At 39.9% G+C, this 20,013-nt stretch overlaps 1 protein-coding gene across 5 annotated transcripts in view; it reads right to left on the reverse strand.

Moving 5' to 3' along the window:
* The window catches only part of TGFBR3 (transforming growth factor beta receptor 3), a 124,645-nt gene extending 105,720 nt beyond the window's left edge, over positions 1-18,925 (reverse strand). The window contains exons 1-4 of one of the 5 annotated variants that reach the window (XM_083847451.1): positions 15,623-15,870; positions 14,394-14,456; positions 13,907-14,014; positions 1,256-1,429 (exon numbers count right to left, since the gene is read on the reverse strand). In XM_083847451.1, the coding sequence (XP_083703577.1) occupies positions 1,256-1,316 (61 nt within the window). In that variant the 5' untranslated portion in view covers positions 1,317-1,429; positions 13,907-14,014; positions 14,394-14,456; positions 15,623-15,870. Of the gene's footprint in view, positions 1-1,255; positions 1,430-13,906; positions 14,312-14,393; positions 14,457-15,622; positions 15,878-18,874 lie in introns of those variants that run through there. The other 4 variants (XM_083847453.1, XM_083847450.1, XM_083847454.1 and 1 more) reach the window with 4 other exon arrangements.
* Between the last annotated feature and the right edge of the window lie 1,088 nt (positions 18,926-20,013).

A 20,013-nucleotide genomic window follows, 5' to 3' on the forward strand; every position in this document is an offset into this window, starting at 1 on the left:
GGATGAATGCCTTCAGGAGGTCAGCCCCAGAGAAAGTCCCACAAGGTCTGAGAGCTTGAAACAACATAATTTTCCATGCTGATGGTGAAAGGAAGCCAAATTATAACATATTTAATTGCTCAGCCACGTCTCCTCCGAAGCTGGTCATCTTTTCCACAATGAGGACATCTCAGATTTAAGCAAGCCATCTGTCCACTTTTCCCACTACCTCATTTTGACTGACTATATATCCACTTGGCCTCTTCTCCAATGACCCATGCTTGTATGCAAACTGGACACATAAGAGGCTCCCCCTTGTAACCACGGGAAGAACTCTGACAAACAAACATACTCAGAAGAATCACTTCAACACTTGAAGAAACTTGAATATAAGCATGGTACTTGAAGTCTACAGATCTTTTTCATTTCTCTGTCACAAGTTATTGCAAAACACTCTTTTAAAAATCCCTGTTGTAGACAAGATGTGAGGCAGGTACAACCCCCATAAAAGGTAATGTATTTTCCTAACATATGAGACCTCCAGTAACACTGTCAACGTTCAAGAAAACACCTTCATCACCACCTCTGACAGTTAACTTTGAAATAGATTTGATAGCTGTCAGGAATGACATAGGTAAAGCTTGTCCCAGCAGAAGATGAAGGATGGACTCAGTGCCCTATTACAATACTCTTCACACTTATTTTTCTGGAATTTTTGTTGTCAATTTTATAAACTAAGTAATCGTAATTTAATTACAGATTAGAGACCTTGAAGGAAGCGTTGAGCTGGTACATATGTTCAGTACTACAGAGACTCTAGCTCAGGTTCTGAAGAGACACAGCTTCACCAGCACAACCCTGCACTCAGAGTAATAAATGTAGCCTCTTAATATGGTGAACCATTCAGCCTTGGTATCGCGCTAGCAAAGCCACCCTGCTTCCAGCCCCAAAGGCTTCCTTGGCAACCTACCTTAATAACATGCATGCACCATGCAATTCAATTTTATAAATTAACAAAGTAATTTACATTACTACTGAAGTTCTTTAATGATTTCAAGAGGGAACACACCTGAAAAAAAAACTTATAGAAAACAGCATCATTTATCACATTACCATACTAGTGGTCATGATCACAATAGTTTTATATTTACATCTAGGTTTTATACAAACTTCAGGCAGCATACATTTTTCCAACATGAAAAACTATGTTTCATCAATAATTCTGAATACATACAGTAAGTAACATTGAATGCGTGATTTACATAATGCCACCTACCTGCAGCTGCAAAACATAAAATCATCAAAGCAAACACTGGAGTCACACAACTTGAAGACATTTTTGCAAACACTGTCTTCTCAAATCAGCTCCCTTTGTAGCTTTTCATGTAGATTTACTTGCTTTGAAAAATGTGGTGTGCTTTGAAATCAAATCTTCCAGACTTTTAATTGCCTACAGAAAGACATAAAAATAAATTTTAATATAAATATAACTTACAGAAATGTTACTAGCTATTTACAATTATCTCTCTCATAACAAGAGAAATAGAATTCTCTTTCTTAAAGGGCTATTACAGGAGTGCACTTTATATTGCCAGACTGCCCAGGTAGTGATGGCCTACTACTCTTTCTTTTCTGTACTTCAGCACTTCTTTGTGGCCCTTGATCTTTCATATCATCCATTGTGCAAGTTGTGATCTTCTTGAAAGTGAAAACCCAGAGTCCCTTCTGTCAACTAATACTGAAGTCCTGCTGAAGCCTGGAAATGGTACTCAGCCTCAGAAAAGTTTATTTTAACTATTCAAACTCTCCCTGGGACACTTCGACATTCATTTATTTATTTATCTGCTGCCACCTTTATTATACCACAAAGAGACGTTTCATGTGTGCCCTAGCTGGTTTACAGGTAACAAGATAAATTTAACTCATTCCTCAGTATAACAACTTGGGAAATCTTTTCAAGATCACTTGACAGTAAATATAAAGCTGCTCAGATATTTTAAGAGATTTCAAGACTTGATATTCTAGGTCAATAAAACAAATAAACAAAAAAACACCTTAAATGTGCTGTACAAACAAATGACAATACAATGGATACCTGCAAGAATTTGAAAAGAGTGAAAAATTCTGAATCCACAATGCATGCCACAGATTTTTAAGGGGAAGCACATAATACGCCCAATATCCTATTCCACTTCTTTTTTTTTTTTTTTTTTTTTTAAATCTATTGTCAGCTATTTAGGTGTCCAGAATGAAATCATGGGCCATGTAGATAAGGAACTGGAATGTTGATATCACATTCAATCAAATAAAAATCTCATCTATTTCACTCACTTACCAGCAGCAGCAGATGACAGATGGTGCCTCAGCAAGCACTAACATTGCAAACAACCATCATGGAGCCACATAATAGAAAAACACCAAGTAAGGACCACACTCTAAAACTGTGACAACATGAACATCATTTAAAAGGTTCTTGCTGACACTAAATGTAATGAAATACACGGTCGGACCAAACCAGGATTACACAGTGTGTGCCATGCTGTGGATGACCAGAAGTCCACACAAGGAAAACGTGTGCCTACACCAGCACTTGAAGATACCCGCTCCGCTGGTAGCACTCCTACAGCTACGAGGAAAACACCAGAAACCCCACTCTGCAGATTTTCTCCAGGGGTTACCCTGCAGGGACAGCCCTGTCCTGTGCAGAGGGAGCTGCAGCTACCCACCAGGAAAGAACAAACCGTCAGCACCCATGGCCAGGAGCAAGGACTCAGCCAGATCTTTAGCTCAGCACCCAGCTCCTGGCACACCCGGCCCGTCTCAGGGGTGCCGCAGGAGAGGCTCTGCAGGCTGCCAGGACAGCTGGGCACCACGCTTCGCGGGATGGAAACACGGCAGCAAGGAAGGAGCTGAGCATCTATCACAATGTGGGGTTTCATGCAGTCCACTACCAAGCTCTGTGTCCCCTAGGATTCACTTGTTTCCTACCAGACTTTAGCACACAGTATTTTAGGTTGAAATTTCAGAAGTGATATTCACTCCTCCTCACCACATCTCTTCCAGCAGCTTAGCAACACTGTCTAGATAGCAGCAGTGGAGGAAGGAAGCCCCTAGACAAATGATAACACCTGTAATTCTACCTAACAGTCTTTATTTTCTACCAATCAGAGCTCATTCTGAGAAGAACAAGTTTACTGATGACTCTGAAAAGGGACATTTATTACTTTGCATAACAAAAACAAGATCTGGGACTCTTAAGGAAAAAACCTGCAGAAGGATGAACACACACACACACAGACACACACTCAATGCTTGTGTGACTGAAGACAGCCCAAAACAGAAAAACCTCAGAAAACAATGGCTTCCTTGCACAATTTACAGGGCTTCTAAAAATTATTCATCCTGAACCTACTGGAAGCATTCTGTGAGTTCCCAGATACCTCTCATTACACACACACACACACCAAGAATGTAAGGTTATATAGCTAAACATAGTGATCCACGAGGGACCCTGAATTTTGTGGTAAATTAAGGCCAACCTTTATTAAGCGGAAATAATAAATTGTTGACAAGAGTGTTGGACAATCCTTTAACACAGAAGTTTTGAACACGAAATTCCAAATCAAACACATTTAATGCCAAAATGGCAAGCTATAAGGAATTTATGGCAGATATTGAACATCATTTGGAAAGTCAAATGTGAGCTGGAATCATTTGTTGCTACTTCTCTAGATGAAGAGAAGCCTAAATCTACTCAGTGAGAGTATTTGGTTGCTAACTCAACCTTCAATGATGCCATAAAGACAAAATGATAAATACAGCAAATCATAAGGTTTCTAGCTAACATTAGCTATAAAAGATCATTATAACATGCTGTAAGATGACATAAGTGCAAAGAGGCAATGAATGAGCATTCTGAAACTTGATGAAATGGTTATACATCAGCAGCTCGACAACAATTAACAAAAGAGAAACCAGAAAAAAGAGCAAACGGAGCACATATACTCAGTAATATACTGAATAGGAAAATGCAAGATGTTACTTAGATCACACTGCCACGAGCATAAACCTCTCTTTCTTCAGTGACATTTTTGTAAGGCACACAGCTGCGCAGAAATAGGAAGCACAGGGAAAGAACTGAAGATAAAGCTACGTTGCTAAGAACAGTTTAGCATCCCATACTGTATCGGCCACCTACCCAAGCATGTTAAAATGCCAAGTTTCAATTCAGCTTTGATTTTGGAAGAATGATTTAAAAGGGGGAGAGAATGCATACACATTTCCATCCCCAAGCAAAAACAAAAGAGTGATTTTTATCCCTACCGCAACCCACTGACCAAACCATTTTCAAGGTTTAACCTAGAGCTGACGGATCCAGTCCAAAAGTCCTAGGCTTCTCTTCAATTCTGCCAGCTCACAAAGGCTGAATAATAAAAACTTAAATGAAAATTAGTAAGAGCTTTCTGAAGAAAGGGCTCACTAGCTTGAAGATAAGTGTTCACAGAATTCAAAAAGGAGAGCAAATGTCAGACACTGAGACACAATGTGAAAGGGTGACAAAATGACAGCAATTTTCATGAATTTAGGAACTCCCAGCTACACAGACTTCTGAAATAAAACAGTTTAAATCAAAAAGCACAGAATGTGATAACTTAAGAATAAAGCTACCAAGTGCACAATTTGCAGGATTTTGGAAAACCTGATCATCTTCACCTGTGACTGGAAAGGTGCTCAACAACTAGGTCTGCAGTTTCAGTGACGGTATCTGAAAGCAAAAAAGACACTAAAGAAGACAACAAGGGCATCAGTTTGCCTTGCACGTTTGATATTTGGGAGCAGTCCTTTTCTATTTGGCCACCTGCAATCCACAGAATGCAGGTGTTTCATCCAGTGTCAGTCCTTCAGAAGTCACCTATGAAGCTGCTATTACCTGACAGGACCAAAGAGAAACAAAGAAAATGGGTGATAAAAAACATTTCTGGTGCAAAACTTGCCATATTTTGCTTCAGTGTGAAACGTATTGTAACCAGAATAATATGTGAAACCTGCAAATTAAGAAAAGTTGAAGCAGTCCACAGAACAGGGGGACGTTTCCTTTGAAATAAGAGAAGAAAGCTGTGCAAAAGCACTGGAAACCTTAACTATTTATCCAAGAAATAAACATAACTGTTAGTCAATTTGAGATTCAAAAGAAATTTCCAAGAGATTCATCTTTTCCTTTGGGGTATATCTGGGTAGCTATTTTTGCAGCTGAGGTCATGAAAGGGCATATTAAAAGTATAACCAAAAAATCTTGACGAGGAAGAGGAAGAGATGTCATGAGAGCTTCAGGATTACTAACACACTGTTTTAATCCCAATGTTTTATATTACTGCAGGCTGTAAGAAAAATAAAAATAATAAATAAATAAATAAATAAAAATTAAAAAGGGCATCTGGAGTCACTGAAGAATCGTCCAAGAGGCATAGCTGGTGGGATCGTTTTTACTGAAGTTTCCTGTGGTGGAGGCCACTCGTCCTGATGAAAACAAGGGGCCTAAACACCACAAAAGAGACTGCTTCACTTCAAAGTATCACTTTGCAAACAGGAATAAATGCAACCGAGAAAATTAGGAAAAGCCTTAATAGGAGATTTTCTTAGGGGCAGAAGACTTGGGAGGATGTACAGGGGAAAACATACAATGAAGCACATGACAGAAAGGACAGGAAGAGGAGGAAGCATGAGTGAGGTTGTAACTAGGTTTAAAGTATGTCCCTCAGAATTTTGATGCACTAAAGCTTTGCTAGAAACCAAGAAAAAATAATATGCTGTTGCAGGACACTGGGACACGCTGACTGGCCTGTGAACTTGACTAACTACAAAAGGACAGATCTCATAGCTTTTTTATACTAGATGATAACAAATGCTCCTTAATTCATCAGTGGTATTTAAAAGAATCTGTTAAGCCAGCAACAGCAAGCACAAAACACAAATCACTTCACTACACTACTGTCACTGCTCTACCTTTCATTAGCTGAAATATTTGTACAAACCTGCTGTCTTCCTCAGAACTCAGTCTTTTGTGAATTTTTTTAAAGCTACCCTTTGAACTAGAAAGTCACCTTTAATGCTACAACATGACCCAAGAATTCAAAAGTTGAAAGCATGCTATAACCTCTAAAAAAACACCATTCCACTAAGGATTTCCCAGTTCTCAATGGCAGATGCTACCAGGACCTAAGGCTCTGGGGATGGCTTGTTACTAAGAAAACATTCTGTGCTGTTTTGCCACTAGCAGAACTGTATCTATTCCTACGCCTGTTTAACATTCTCCAAAAAAACATGAAAGGATTCAGCTTTAGAAGTGCTTGAAGGGCTACACATGAAAATGAGAAAGTATAAGCCCTACAATATCACTATGATTAAGCAGTGTCTGCAGAACATTTGAGAACTTTTCTACTCAGCCTCTTCCTGTACTTCTAGCAAAATAACTATTACTCGTGGCTCCCCTTCAAATCAGAAGTCTCTTTAGCTTCAATTTTTACACACTCTTCTTCTCCTGTTAAATTTATTTTTGCCCACAAGGACGCCGAGAGAAAGTAAAGTCCAACCTGACAATACAGATGACTGCAGGACGCCACAGCCACAGATTTAGGGATGTTTGTTTCCTATTATAGGCTTCTATAGTGCAGAAATTCACCACAGTCATTGCCAAATTGGGTTCTCAATGCTTTGCTTTTCCCCCCCCCCTTTTTTTTTTCCTTTAAGCCTTTTCCCCAGTAGTCACCATCTGCTTCTCTAATCACCACCTACCTTTCCCATACAAGCTCTTCCCTTGCCTTAACTCTATCATACTCCTTGTCCAACCTTTTCCTTTACTGCCTGAAGAATAACTTCCATTTCCTCTCCTCCTTATCAACATGGACTCTGGTAATTCTCTCTTCTTTCCATGCACGATGCCAGAGGTTACAGAGCTCTCTACAACACTGCTAACAAACACTTCTGTGCCAAAGCGAGCCGAGAAATCTTCCTCCACTAAACCACGTCAGAAGTCCAACCAAAGTGAATGGGGATACTTGAGTGAAGCCAGCAGGATCTGTCCCTTTGTGTTGTTTTGCCATAGCAACGTGAACCCAAGTTTCTAGGCTATCCAAGAAGGCCTTCACAGCCAAAGCTTTTTCACTTTTTGTTTGTTTGTTTTACGCATGGCAACCATTTTGCTTATTTAACCAGTTTTTCTCCCACTTGTCCACGTTGGCTCCCCATGTGAATACAGTAAATACATATATTGCTTGCATCAGTAATAAAAGACAATCATTTGTAATGAAGCGCACCCATGCTCAACAAAAATCTCACAGATGGTTAACTGCACAAGCAGTTCTATAAACTTAGAACAGTTTTGGACAAGTTTATATATAACTTCACTCATTAAATTTGCATTTCAGTAGATTTCCTTTTTATTAGATGACATTTATCCTCTCTTGATTTTGCGTGATTTACACACGCGCAAGTCGGAAGCTGACTAATAAGGTTAGCAAATATTAATGTGGGACTGAAAATGTGTGTGCATTTTTAATGCCTATGTCCAAGGCACATACATGAAGTTCCACCATTCAGAACTCAAAACAGTAACTTATTCATAAACTATTAAGGGGATAGATTCTGTTTTAGAAACATCAAAGTAGTTTCATTTTCAGAGAATACATGAATAGTAATAAAACTAAAAATCCTGACATATCAAAAGCCCAGGGAAAAAGTAATTCTGATATCCAGCAGTTCACATGCTGCTGTGCTTGTAATGGGACATTTCAACAAGTCACAGTTAAAGGCTATGGGAACTGGACAAGTGCCAAGGGAAGATGTTTTATGCCATTTAGCAATTTTGCCCCTCTATTCCATGCAGACTCTTGTAACATTTTGTTTATTTATTTTCATATTAATGTATTACAATGTAGCTTGCCAAATTACAGGAAGCCACAAAATACACACACATTAGTCCACAAAATATGCAAAACTATTTCACCTTTTTAGCAACATGTTACTGAACTTGGTTTTGTTACCTGGTACATATTTTGCCTGCTGCTGGCATGAACATCCAGTTTGGATGGTGGTGTCTATTCTCAGTATCATTTCATGACCATTTTCCCTTCAGCTTCCCAACACTTTTTTAATGAGCTGACCTGAATTGCTGAGAGTTTAGACCAGAAAAGTAAATTCATGAAACCAGACACCATGGAAGTTTTAGCTGAATAATCATTGCACAATATAGCACAAAAGTGAAAGACAGTTTACAGAAACAGGATAAAAGTCATTCTTCTGTATGTTCCCAGGACTTCCCTTCCCCCAAACACAGTGAGGTATACTGCTGAATCTTCATAGGCTCAGGGGCAAGGTTTCACTTAAAGTGTAAACAAGAGAATAGCCTCTTACAGGATCAGGATGTAGGAGGGTTTCAATAGGTGGAAGGGAAGGAAGTGCATTCAGGAGTCTTTTAGTGGAAGGAGTACACAAGATTCTTCCTGAAGAAGGAGACTTGCAGCACAGATTCCCTTTCGACAAAAGCAGAAATTCCTAGAGATTACTGAATCTACGGAAGGGAATGCACATGGCATATGAGACAGAGCTTAATAACAAGGCAAACATCCTATGTGTAACTCGAGCATGGCATCAGAGCTCTTCTGTTTTTACACAGGGCCTTCAGGGACATCCTACAACAGAGCATCCCTAAAGGGAGTAGAGAAAATAAAACATTGGGACGCTGTACAGCTCAAGCTATAGTGGCTCAAGCAACCTGGAATCTCGTACCAGCTTCAGTCACATATTTTCTGTGCAACTCACGGTTAGTCTAGTGTCCCACACACAAATGAGTCATAACAGGACCCGTAGATGGCCACAACCCTCCCCCCCCCCCCATAATCTACCTAGAAAGATAGAAAGATAATCTCATTTCAGGCAGTTCTGACAGAAATCTCACTGCTCTTATCAGAGAACTGGTGGCAATATTATATACTGTTTTCCTGATGTTCTGTTACCTTTTCGGGTAGCAGAAGCAGCAAAAAAGCAGTGAAATCCAGAATCTGTATATACATAAAGATGGGATTAAAGTTTTCATTGCAGCACAAGAAATCCAAATCCAAAATATACACCTAAATAAAACTCAAGTTCCTGAGGAACTCAACAAGTAATATCTCACCACAACTAACAAGAACCAGGCTCACATTTTTTAAACAGGGTTTGCTGCTTCTGAAAAGTTTACCCTGAAACAAAAACATCACCGCTGTACAGGAATCTTCTGAATGGACAAGAAGATCATAAACCACATGAAACAGATCTCTACAACTTTCTCTTCTCATAGTTAAATTTCTTTGGCCTAATTACATTTTTTTTTATGGTTTCTAATTGGAAACAGAATAGGTTTCCTGGACCGGACTATCTTACTCTTCACAAACACAGTAGCTGCCAACAACCTCACACAAATTTCATTATCCTAAGTTTTTTTTTTGGCTCAGTTTCTAATTGTACACCTAAACTAAATAGATAACAGCTCTAATGCACCTATCCAGAGCAATAGAACCCTAGGGAAGCATCTCCTTTTGGCTATGCACAGGAAAGGGGCCACAGCGGGATGGAAAGTAACCAACTCAGCAAGGCTTCTTCCACGCAGGGTGAGAGATTTCAGCAAATTCTTCTCTCAAGGAGTGCCTGATACAGTTATTTTTTCGAGACCAAACGGCAAAACCTTAGAACTTTATCTAGAACTAGTGGTAGGTGAAACCTCCCTACCAGCTAAAATGCTAAATCAATCTCCATTGGATCTCAAATCCTGAAATTATCTCTCTACACTTAGAAAAGTGGTTTTGAAACCATGGCATACATTAAATTATATTAAATACATTAAGATACATGTCATTGTCTGAATTAATTGTGGAGAGCCTGCAAGGGGTAATAACAAAAAAAAAAAAAAAGACTATGGCTTTAAGCATAAATTTGCTATAAAAGGATGCAGGCCTCTTAAGGAAAAAGAATGGTGGTCAAACTGAAGAAGACTGAAAACCAGCATTTCCCAGATCAGAGAAATTGGATGGAGTGTTACAAATCAGCCTTCCCCACTACCATCGGTCGTAAGATGCTACAAGACATAAATGAACAGCTTAAAATATTAACTACTAGGTGCTTTGAAACTAACCACATTCATCATCAAAACCACATTTTGGAGGAAAAAAAAAAATCAAGAGAAGCATGTTTTGAAGTTTGCTCTCTAGAATAAGACAATTTAGAAAGCAGGTAGGTTAAAAGATTATTTCTTCAGGTTACTAAACAAGAACAAAAGTTAAACACATTTATCAAAAGCTAGCTGTCAGCCACTAAATTTGCAGATGTACATCTGTAAGATAGGAAACTTCTCCCACACAAATAGGGAAGACCTCAAACTGCCATACAGTTAAAAGAATGAGTCAAAAGGAGCTTCCCTTTATGTAGGAGTAACCCCTCACTGTCTGCCAAATAACCAGTGTAATTTAATTTGTTTGGCAGAGAAACATTCAGGTTGAGACAAAACTTTTTTCATAAAAACTATCATTTATTAGCACTGTTAGGAGGATTTGTTTCAATGAGGATATGTATCACTGGCATACTCTGCTCAGAAATCGCATATACTCCCAGATAATTTTATTGTACAAAATTCCCTGCCTCTCATCATTTATTATATCTACATATAAAGACTGCAAAAAGCTTTGAACACAAAGTTAGGGAAATAGAAGGCCACAATGAATTTCTAAGTTCATATAAATAATTTGTGCATCTTGTATGCACAAGGAAAATTACTGCACCTTATCTCAGAGTGAACCAAATCACTGATCTACAAGAATTCAGGAACACTGGTCATTTCAAATAGCAGAGGGGGGAACTCATCCATCGCATAACACAAGCTGCATAGACTGGAGGACAGACTTGGTCCACTAATGTAATAGTCTTCATATGAGAAAAAGCCTATCTATCTTTTCAAATGCTGCAACAGCTGTTCTGTAAATCAGAACACAATTTTGCTTCACTCAAGTCATTGTCAAAAACCAAAACAAATACACCACTGTTGATATAATACTACCACAGTTCTCAATCGTGTTGCATCAAATATAGCTATAGCCTAATGAATTACTTCTATAAATCTAAGACAAACAAGGATATATAGTTCTACAATCCACCTCCAGCTTCTTGGCAAGGAAACGCATGTATTCAGCAGATCTATACTACACAGTAAGCTCCTTTGATACATTGAGAATTTTTTATTTATTCTTAACAGTCCCTGTCATACAATGAACCTATAAAGATTTCCAACAGAAATGCCTATGCTTACAAATCAAATCAGAATGTAATTGAATTTCCATTCTTTTTCAAAATCATTAACGTTACGTCTCACAAACCCTACTGCCTTCTATGTAGAACAACAGCCTATATGTGAGCTCTATAATTAAGCTGTTTCAGACCCATGACCTACAGATAAGCTGTTCTACCAGAATCTAAACAGGTCTCTTGCAAGGTCAGAACTAAGCTTATTTGAAACAGACGCCCTTTCCAGCTGACTCCCAAAATTTTACAACATGCTGCAACAGCAAGATAAAAATCTGAAGTTGGCCAACTACTCTGTTAAAATTAGAAAAACCATTAAAAAGAATTATTAAATATAATGCAATTCAATTTGTTAACAATAAGCAGCTACAGCTAAATTTAAAGTACTATTCATAGAATGGATATGGACTAAAGACTTTCACGTTTTCCCCAATAAATTCATTATTTCACCATAAATACATCATAAACTATGATATTTTGCCAAACAATTATTTGTAAGCCAAACAATTCATTAATATAGCATACGCTATGTAAAATACAAAATGTTCTCTGCTGAACTTGACTAATTTGACCATTTGGATACTTAGGGTCATAAAGGATGTGTTTGGTTTTTTTTCAAAAATGTACTTTGACAGAGAGGAAATAAAAAGATAGGGGATTAAAACTACTACTTTGTCAGTATATAAGTCCCTCTTTCAATAATATCTCAAGTTATGTAAATCTGTTTCATTTTGGCTATTGGAGAGTTAATCATTGCTGTCAGAGTGCAAGAAATGCTGCTCTACTGGATTACTGCCAGCACATGAAAATAAGAATCCACAGTTACGAACAGAGCAATTGCACTGCTTCTTTGCTAGTACGTTTTTATGGCAAAACATGCTTCTGCTCATGAAGTGGCTAGAAACTAGCATACCACTGTTCATCACCACAAATATTACTACTCTCAAACTAATGTCTATTTATAATACGCAAATATTTTGTGGAATTAGATCAAAAGTACTGTGATTCCAAAGATATTTGCAAACTGTATCCTACAGAGTATTTTCTAATATAAACTGCCTATGACTTCATAATTCATGTCTTAAATGTCAACAGAATGTTATTGTAGGTATCAGACAAAAGAACTGTAATACAGATTTGGAAAAGCTTTAGCACTATTTCCAAATAAAATTAAAGCAGAAGTCTCACACTGACTTTACGAACTACATACTTTGGCATCTCAGAGAAACGTACGGGGGATAAAAGCTTTGTGATTCCCTATGGATATAATCAGAATGAAAACAATGGAAGAGGGAGACTGCCAATGGAAATTAACATGGACCTTTTAGTACCTTCAATGTCTGGCAACATCAGATAACGCTCCTAGAGAAGAACATGCGGCCATTGGAATATGCACATACCTGGTTGCTGAAACAACGGGGAGGAAAACATTTATCCTCATAGCCATTTAATGAGTATACAACCAGAGGAGCTTACCCCTTCCTGTAAATATGATCTGGGACTGCTCATTTCAATGAAACTATATACTGTCTCCACTTGCTTTAAGACCTAGGGCTACGAGAATACACAATTGTTATCAGTCACTATTGGTCTTGGGGCAAATCTGCTGCTCCATAGCAAATGCCTCCAGGCATGTTTTTACCCTGTCATCAGTGAAAGACTGCTTACCCTCAAAGTATGAGCATCAAGGTATCTCACATTTACTGCAGGGTAAGAGCCTGTTCTTTGACTCTTACCAGGAAAGAGCTGACATGCTGCAAATTCCCATCTTTACTTAGCATTCAGCAATCTGTTCGTATATCCATACATTAAGTATTTCTCATTTGGGTACATCAGGCTTCAGAGACTGAAAAGCAATATGGATCAATGTGAGTCATGAAGATAATCTTTGATTATCAACCTTTATTTTGAGAACAAAAGAAGTAATCAATTGTTACGCCAATATAAACCAAATGGAAAAATCATTACTGATCCACGCTAGGAGTGTCAATTGACCTTTACAAAAATAAGCTGGTCGTGACTTCTTAAAACCTAAGAGAATAACTAAAAGCATTCTCTCTTATGGAAACCCTAAATACTGGGAATAGTTTCTTGTGAGAATACAACTTTTTTGACACTCAACTTTAGTTCTACTTTCAAAATATTCTAGCTAGCTCATTGTCTAAAGCTTTACAGGATTACTCAAAATATAAATTTCAAAAATAAATGTTTTCAAAGAAAAATTTCACTTAAATAAATAAAATAAACTTTTATCAAGTTCTGTTCTGGCTAGTATGACAAAATTCCATTCAGAAGAATGGGAAACATGCTTATTAGAGCAAACTAAGAAGCATGTGTACAAAAATAATGCATTTATTCTAACGTATATATTTTTTTTCAATTAAATTGATACTCATCTTTTAAACAAATACTATCAAAAGTACAGGCCCAAAGTTTTAACAAACTGCAGATGTGGTATGAAGAGAGACTTCAGAGACAATGTTTTGTGTTCCCCCTGCTGGTTAGCAATTAACTTCAAAACACTGTTCCTAGAGGTAGGCATCAAGATGCTATGGTACTAAGAGATGTTTTGCATACTAGAGAAATAAAAATTGGAACTTACTTTTTAAAAGGAATCACATCCACTGGAATCACATCATTACACACTGTGACTAGATGAGGCTCTGGACACACACCCGAAGTTGAAACACGCGTCAGAATCAAAGAAGACCTCCCCAGAGAGAGAGAAAGCAGGGCAGAAGAGGAAAAATTTTGAAGTGTCACTTTAAGCTTAACAAGGTTGGAGTACAGCAAACAATTGAGGGAAGCAAGTCGCAGAATAAAGGACTCTTCACTGAAGGAAGCCAACAGCCTGCCCCCTCCAACACGGCCCTCCCTTCCTCCCTCAGCCAGGCAGGGAACCCAAGCACAGATGCAGCACCCGGCGTGGGCTCAGGTCTGTGTCCTTGACTGGGATTCCAACCCTGTGAGCTTCCTTGAGTTAAGCTGGAGCTCTTCGAAGGAATATGCATCTGCCAAGAAGGTTTTGCTAACACTCTCGGAAATGCTTTGGCAGGACACCTGTGCAGTGCTAATTAAAATCCACCTACCAACTTATGTTGTCTCTGGGGTTCATGGAAAAACTGTGTGGACTGCAAGGAAACAAAGTATTCCTGGCAAAAAAACAGTAAACAGACAGATACATGGCTTTAGAATTAGTTGTATTCACACACACAGTCTTAAGGTCTTCCCTGTCCAAGACTGCAGGTCCCTGTGAGCAGAACCCAGGTGGTGCCACAAGTCCTGTCCAAGAGCAGGAGGCTCCCCCATCCACTGCGGGATCCATCCCCAGCAGGGGTCTGGTATCAGCCTGGTGGGCATCATCCATAATACTTAGTTTGGTATAGAAAGAGACTCAACCAGGAAAATTTCTGTCTCAGAACAAAATCACGGCACTTAATCGTCCAAGTCTTTCTCCTCCAAACTCAATGCAAAGTTTTACAAACCCAGTTAAGAGGTTGCTATTAAAACTGAACCGTGATGATGATAATGCATTTGAGAAGAAAACAGTAAGTGACAGCAGCTAAACTATAACAGCTACAGCTTCATAGAACTGAAGTCAGTAGATTTACACCTGGTTACATCCCCAGCATGTGGAAAAGGCGTAACCATACAACACACCTGGAATTTTACAAGGACAAGACACATCATCTTCAACACTGCCTGTCTTCAATGACAGTAACTTTGGACTTACAAGGACGGCTGACACTGAGGAAAGTTCAAGAAGTTACTTGATGACCCCCTGACTCAAACGCCGCAGGGCTGCAAAGAGAGGTGTGCTCAAAAGGCCGCAGTCAACCGACTCCAGCGCATCCACTGCGATGCACGCAGTATAAATCCCGCAGGGCAGCGGCTTCTCAGTGAAGTCGTAGAGAAGCAGCACGGTACCAGCTGTTACCTCCACAAACACCAACTTCACACAACACTCCTACAGTAACAATCTCACCGGCTGGCCTCACAGCGGGTACGGTGACCCCAAATCGCACAGCGGCACTGACACCTGCGGAGCACTGCGCTTGGCACCCTTGTGTCACTGCCGCGGCCCGTCGCCCAGCACACGCTGACGCCCCAGTTACCTCGGGACACCTGCAGCTTGCCTGCTCCAGAGCTCCCGCGTGCCTCCCCACAGGCCTGCCCGCCGCCACCGGGCGCGCTGCCGGCGGGCGACGGGCGCTGTCAGCCCTCGCCCCCCGCCGCCCCGGCTCCGAGGGGTGACAGGCACCGAGGTTCCCCTCGGCGGCACCTCCGCCCGGCCCGGGGTAGCGGCGGCCGTACGTACCTGGCAGTGGCTCTATCCGCGCCGCGTCCCGCGGGGGCAGGCGCGCGGCAGCGCGGCTACGCCATGAGCGGCACGGCACGGGAGGGCAGCCCTCGCCGAGGCCGCTACTGCCCGGCCCGCGGTGCGCGGGAGGAGGCGGCGAGGAGGAGGAGGAGGAGGAGAAGGAGGAGGAGGAGGCAGCTCCCGGCCGGCCCCCAGCCCGCCAGTAACCCCATGGCGGCAGCGCGGCGCACACGGCGGGGCCCGGCCGGGCCGGGCCGGCTGAGGCGGGGCCGCGCCACCATTGGGCGCGGGGCGGGGACGGGAACGGCGCCGTCACGGCCCCGCCGTTGCCTCCGCCCGCCGCGGCCCTGCCGCCCTGTGGCCCGTGTGGTACCTGGGCGCGCCGGCAACCTCCTCTCGCCGCCGCAGCGATTTGGTCCTGCAGCGAGGGCGACGGGAGAAGTGCGCCCCAAGGGGGCTCCCGGGGCCCCCACGGCCGGGCGGTGCTGACCCGCCGACCTGGTGCCCCTCACGGCCTGTCACAGCGGTGCTAACGCTTGGCCCCGCTGGCGCTTCGCGAGCCTTAACTCAGCTCCCCTCACAAAATTGAGCCCTGATCATATTATTACCTGAACAAGCAAATGTTCTTGTATTTCTATGGAGAACATGCAGGGATAGACTAGTTTAATCGTTTTGTGGTGTTTTTTTGTTTGTTTTTCATAGTGCTATATGAGTTCATCAAGAAGTGCACTAAGAGTTCCAACAATGCCCACTCTTGAAAATGCCAATTTGCAACCTAAAAAGATTCATTGCCACCTACACTTAATTTTGCTTTCTCACCCTTTGGATGGATCGCACACAGCTCTGCACATAAGAGGCTCAGTACACAGCTTAGTCTTGGGAAGTGCCGGGCACCTCACAAAAGACTGGGCCTCAGATCGTTGACATTATCTGTGCGTAAGACCTTTTGCAAGTAAATCAATGGTTGCTATAACAAGCATTTAGTTTGCATTAAATATTTCAGTGAATAGGCTTATAAAACTTGCAGAGACAAGTAAAATACAAGTTCGGGCTGCTTGTTGGCAGCCTAAACGCACTTACACATTTTTTGATTTATTTTTAAGCGTTTGAAAAGTTGTGCATGTTGGAACATGATATAATCCTCTCTTATCATTCTAAGTCTATATGTAGGATGCGAAATTTTTGCAAGAGATGTTGAGGTGGGGGAAGTCCCTTCAACAAAGAAGAAAATTAATATTCTACAGCACCAAAAGCAACACATATATTTCAAGGCATATTGTGTCTACTTTGCCTCCGCTACCTGAAATTCCAGAGTGCTGATTAAAAATGGGATTGAAACTTTTAAGCAGACCAGTGATTTTTATTATTTTAAAAACTCACTTAGGTCCCAATTCTGCAAAGATTAAATTAAACAGGTTACACTCATTCAAATGAGCAGCCATCAGAACTGTTCAAGTGTATGACATGTATGCACAAGTCTTGGTAAAATCAAATTCTTTGTACACAGCCGAATTGTTTTCACCATTATCAGTGATAATGGTTAAGAACTGTTAGTTAAGAACTGCTGATTAAGAAGCACTATCAATGCATTAAAATGACAACCAATCTAACTAATCAATCCTTTTCAGGGACAGGCTTTATTAAAGTGGATACGATTCCGTATTATTTTGTTTGCATCTTTACAGTTCTAAGCTGCGTAGATATCCCAGCTTTGGTCAGCCCAAACTCAAAGATCACAGTTATAACGTACAGACGCATCCCACGTTACTCTGGATTTGCAGAAGCCTAACAGCCTTGCCATCAGCCACATTCTTGAGTGCTCAACACATTGGCTACCCAGCAAGGAGCTCAGCTGTGCAAGATGCTTAGCACATTTACCACTGATTCAGCAAATAACTTGAAGCACATAATTTTAAGCAGAAACTATTGACAATCATAGTGTTATCTATAGTAAGCCAATGCTTATTTTTTGAACTAAAGCCATGCTGTTCAACTTCCTGTGAAATCAAATTTCACATAAACTAACATTTTTTAGTACACTGGAGTTTAACAACAGAATTGGAGCTAGTTTGTTCTCAAAACGTTGCCATACAAAAAACATCATTGCCTGGGTAATCTCCGCAATTCTATGGAACTCAGAATCATCTCTGGCTTCAGTAATGATGCTAGACTGGGGCTTTGGAACTAAACATGGAGCTAGGGACTACGTGCTGTATAGTTAGTACAACAATGAATATGATTCCTGCTATTGAACATATTCTTATGATGAATCCATTTCCACAAGCAGAAGTATACTCAAAATAGTTACTGCAGTATGTAGGCATTTGATGGTCACTTGGCCTATTTATAGCACTATTTAAAAGCGCTTCACCCACCAAAAGAAATAGAGGGTATACAGCTTTACAAAATATTGATTTCCATATTGACTTGGATATTCTAATTCTGAAAGCACATTATTTCCATAAATGAGCAACTTAGTATGAAAATATTTTCCTACCAAAGTATTTCAAGATCACAGAAATGATTCTCAGACATTAGTAAGGACTAACTCTTACTTACAAGTAGTTTTATGACTTTGTCTATACAGCCTTAATTTGAAGGTTCAATTACCAAAATGAAGCCATCAAAAGCCTCTTAGGAAATAACTCATTAATACAAATGAATGAGGTAAAATTCTGCATTCCTTACTGAATGATTGTGCATTCCTTGAACACCTGAAACTTTTGCCAAAGTTAAGTAAATGTTAGTGCTGAACTGTTAGGCCTGTCTACACTTGAAAGTTACTTTGGATTAAGACAGGGAATGAGTTTCAAGTGCTGCAGCAAATCTGGAAAACTTCCAAGGGTAGTCAAGTCATATACAACCCTATTCTGGAAGGTACCATGGGCTTTGAGCTCAAAATTGATGCTACATATCTAAATTTAAATAACACATTCCCAAAGATTCCAGAACAAAAAAGGGAGAAAAAAAAATCACAAGAAAACTCCAGCGTGACTAACCATCCCTTTTGTGCCTCCTACTCTTACCTGCATGCCTTGCACAGACTCCCCTATACCCAGCACTCCACTTTGACCGGGTCTGATATGTCCCTTACCCTCCTTCCAACATTTTTCTGATAAGATATTTATAGGCCCTCAACCTAACAAATGCAAACACAACCGACAAGAAGAGGGAGGAAAGAAAGAGATTGTATGAGAGAAGGGAAAAATCAACAAAAGATCAAACAAGAAAAATGTGAAACTAGCATACCTTCACTGTTCAATCACTTCTTTCTGGCTGGATCCCACACTGCACGTTGTCTGTTTAGAGCCAAATCCAAAACCTAATCAAATAGGCAGAAGTCAATAGGTGACTTTAAACTTTTTAGTTCTGGACAATTCTCTTTAGATTTGATCATAAAACACCTAGAATTTAATAGAGGTCGTAAAAAAATGTTAAATGACATATACACAAACTTTCACATTAAAGCCCACATATTAAATAACTCATATTCACCCCTGTGAATACTTAACCCATGAAAGTATACATAAGACTAAAATTGCATATGTGGTCTGCAGTATTGGGTCCCAAATTGCTGTATTCTGTTTTCAACTTTAAAAGCATACTGCATGTTTGTGGTTTTGGGACCATATTATGGATAGAATTCTGTGCAGCCAAGATGTAAATACCAAAGCTAAAATCTTCTAATGTATACAAAGGTCTAATTACTTTATTATTTTTTATTTATATAATATCTACGTGGTGCCAAAGGTTATACTGAAAAACATCAAGACAAAACTGTTGCCTAGAGAGCTAACAACTTACATTAGCTAAGGTAAGAGAAAGAAAAGAATGCACAAAATAATTGAATACTAAGTCTTGACACATTGTATTAGTTTTGTGGCCTGAATATTTTCTTTTAGCTCTTTTGATCTTTTGTTGATTTGTTTCTCTTTTTTTCTTGTCTTCTCAATCTGACTTGACTGCAAGTCATAGTCCACTGGGTCATGACATAGAAATGGAAGGAGATTCAAGTACAGACAGCCTCACAAATGAAGCAGAGAAAAATCAAGCAGGTACATATGCAGTCATGATCTTTTATAAATTAAATTTCATCCAGCACAGTAAAAATACCTGAAATAAGACTGCTTAAGCTGCAGTTCTGTCCTGAAATAAAACTGGCTAGATTTTCAGAATCTACCTATAAATCCCAATGAATTTAGAAAATATTTCCTCTGAATTTAAAAATAAAACAAGTCCTTGTTTTATTAAATAAAGCTAACACTTTGTTATCAGTCTGTTTGCAAAGGGGCTTGAGGATGAGGAGGTCATGAGATTGTTCATTTAAGATGTTTATAAGGTTATACATTAAGATATTTTGGGGACCAAAATAGGCATTGACATTTTAA

The sequence above is a fragment of the Anser anser genome, assembly GCF_964211835.1.
Source record: "Anser anser genome assembly, chromosome: 8".
Taxonomy (NCBI): domain Eukaryota; kingdom Metazoa; phylum Chordata; class Aves; order Anseriformes; family Anatidae; genus Anser; species Anser anser.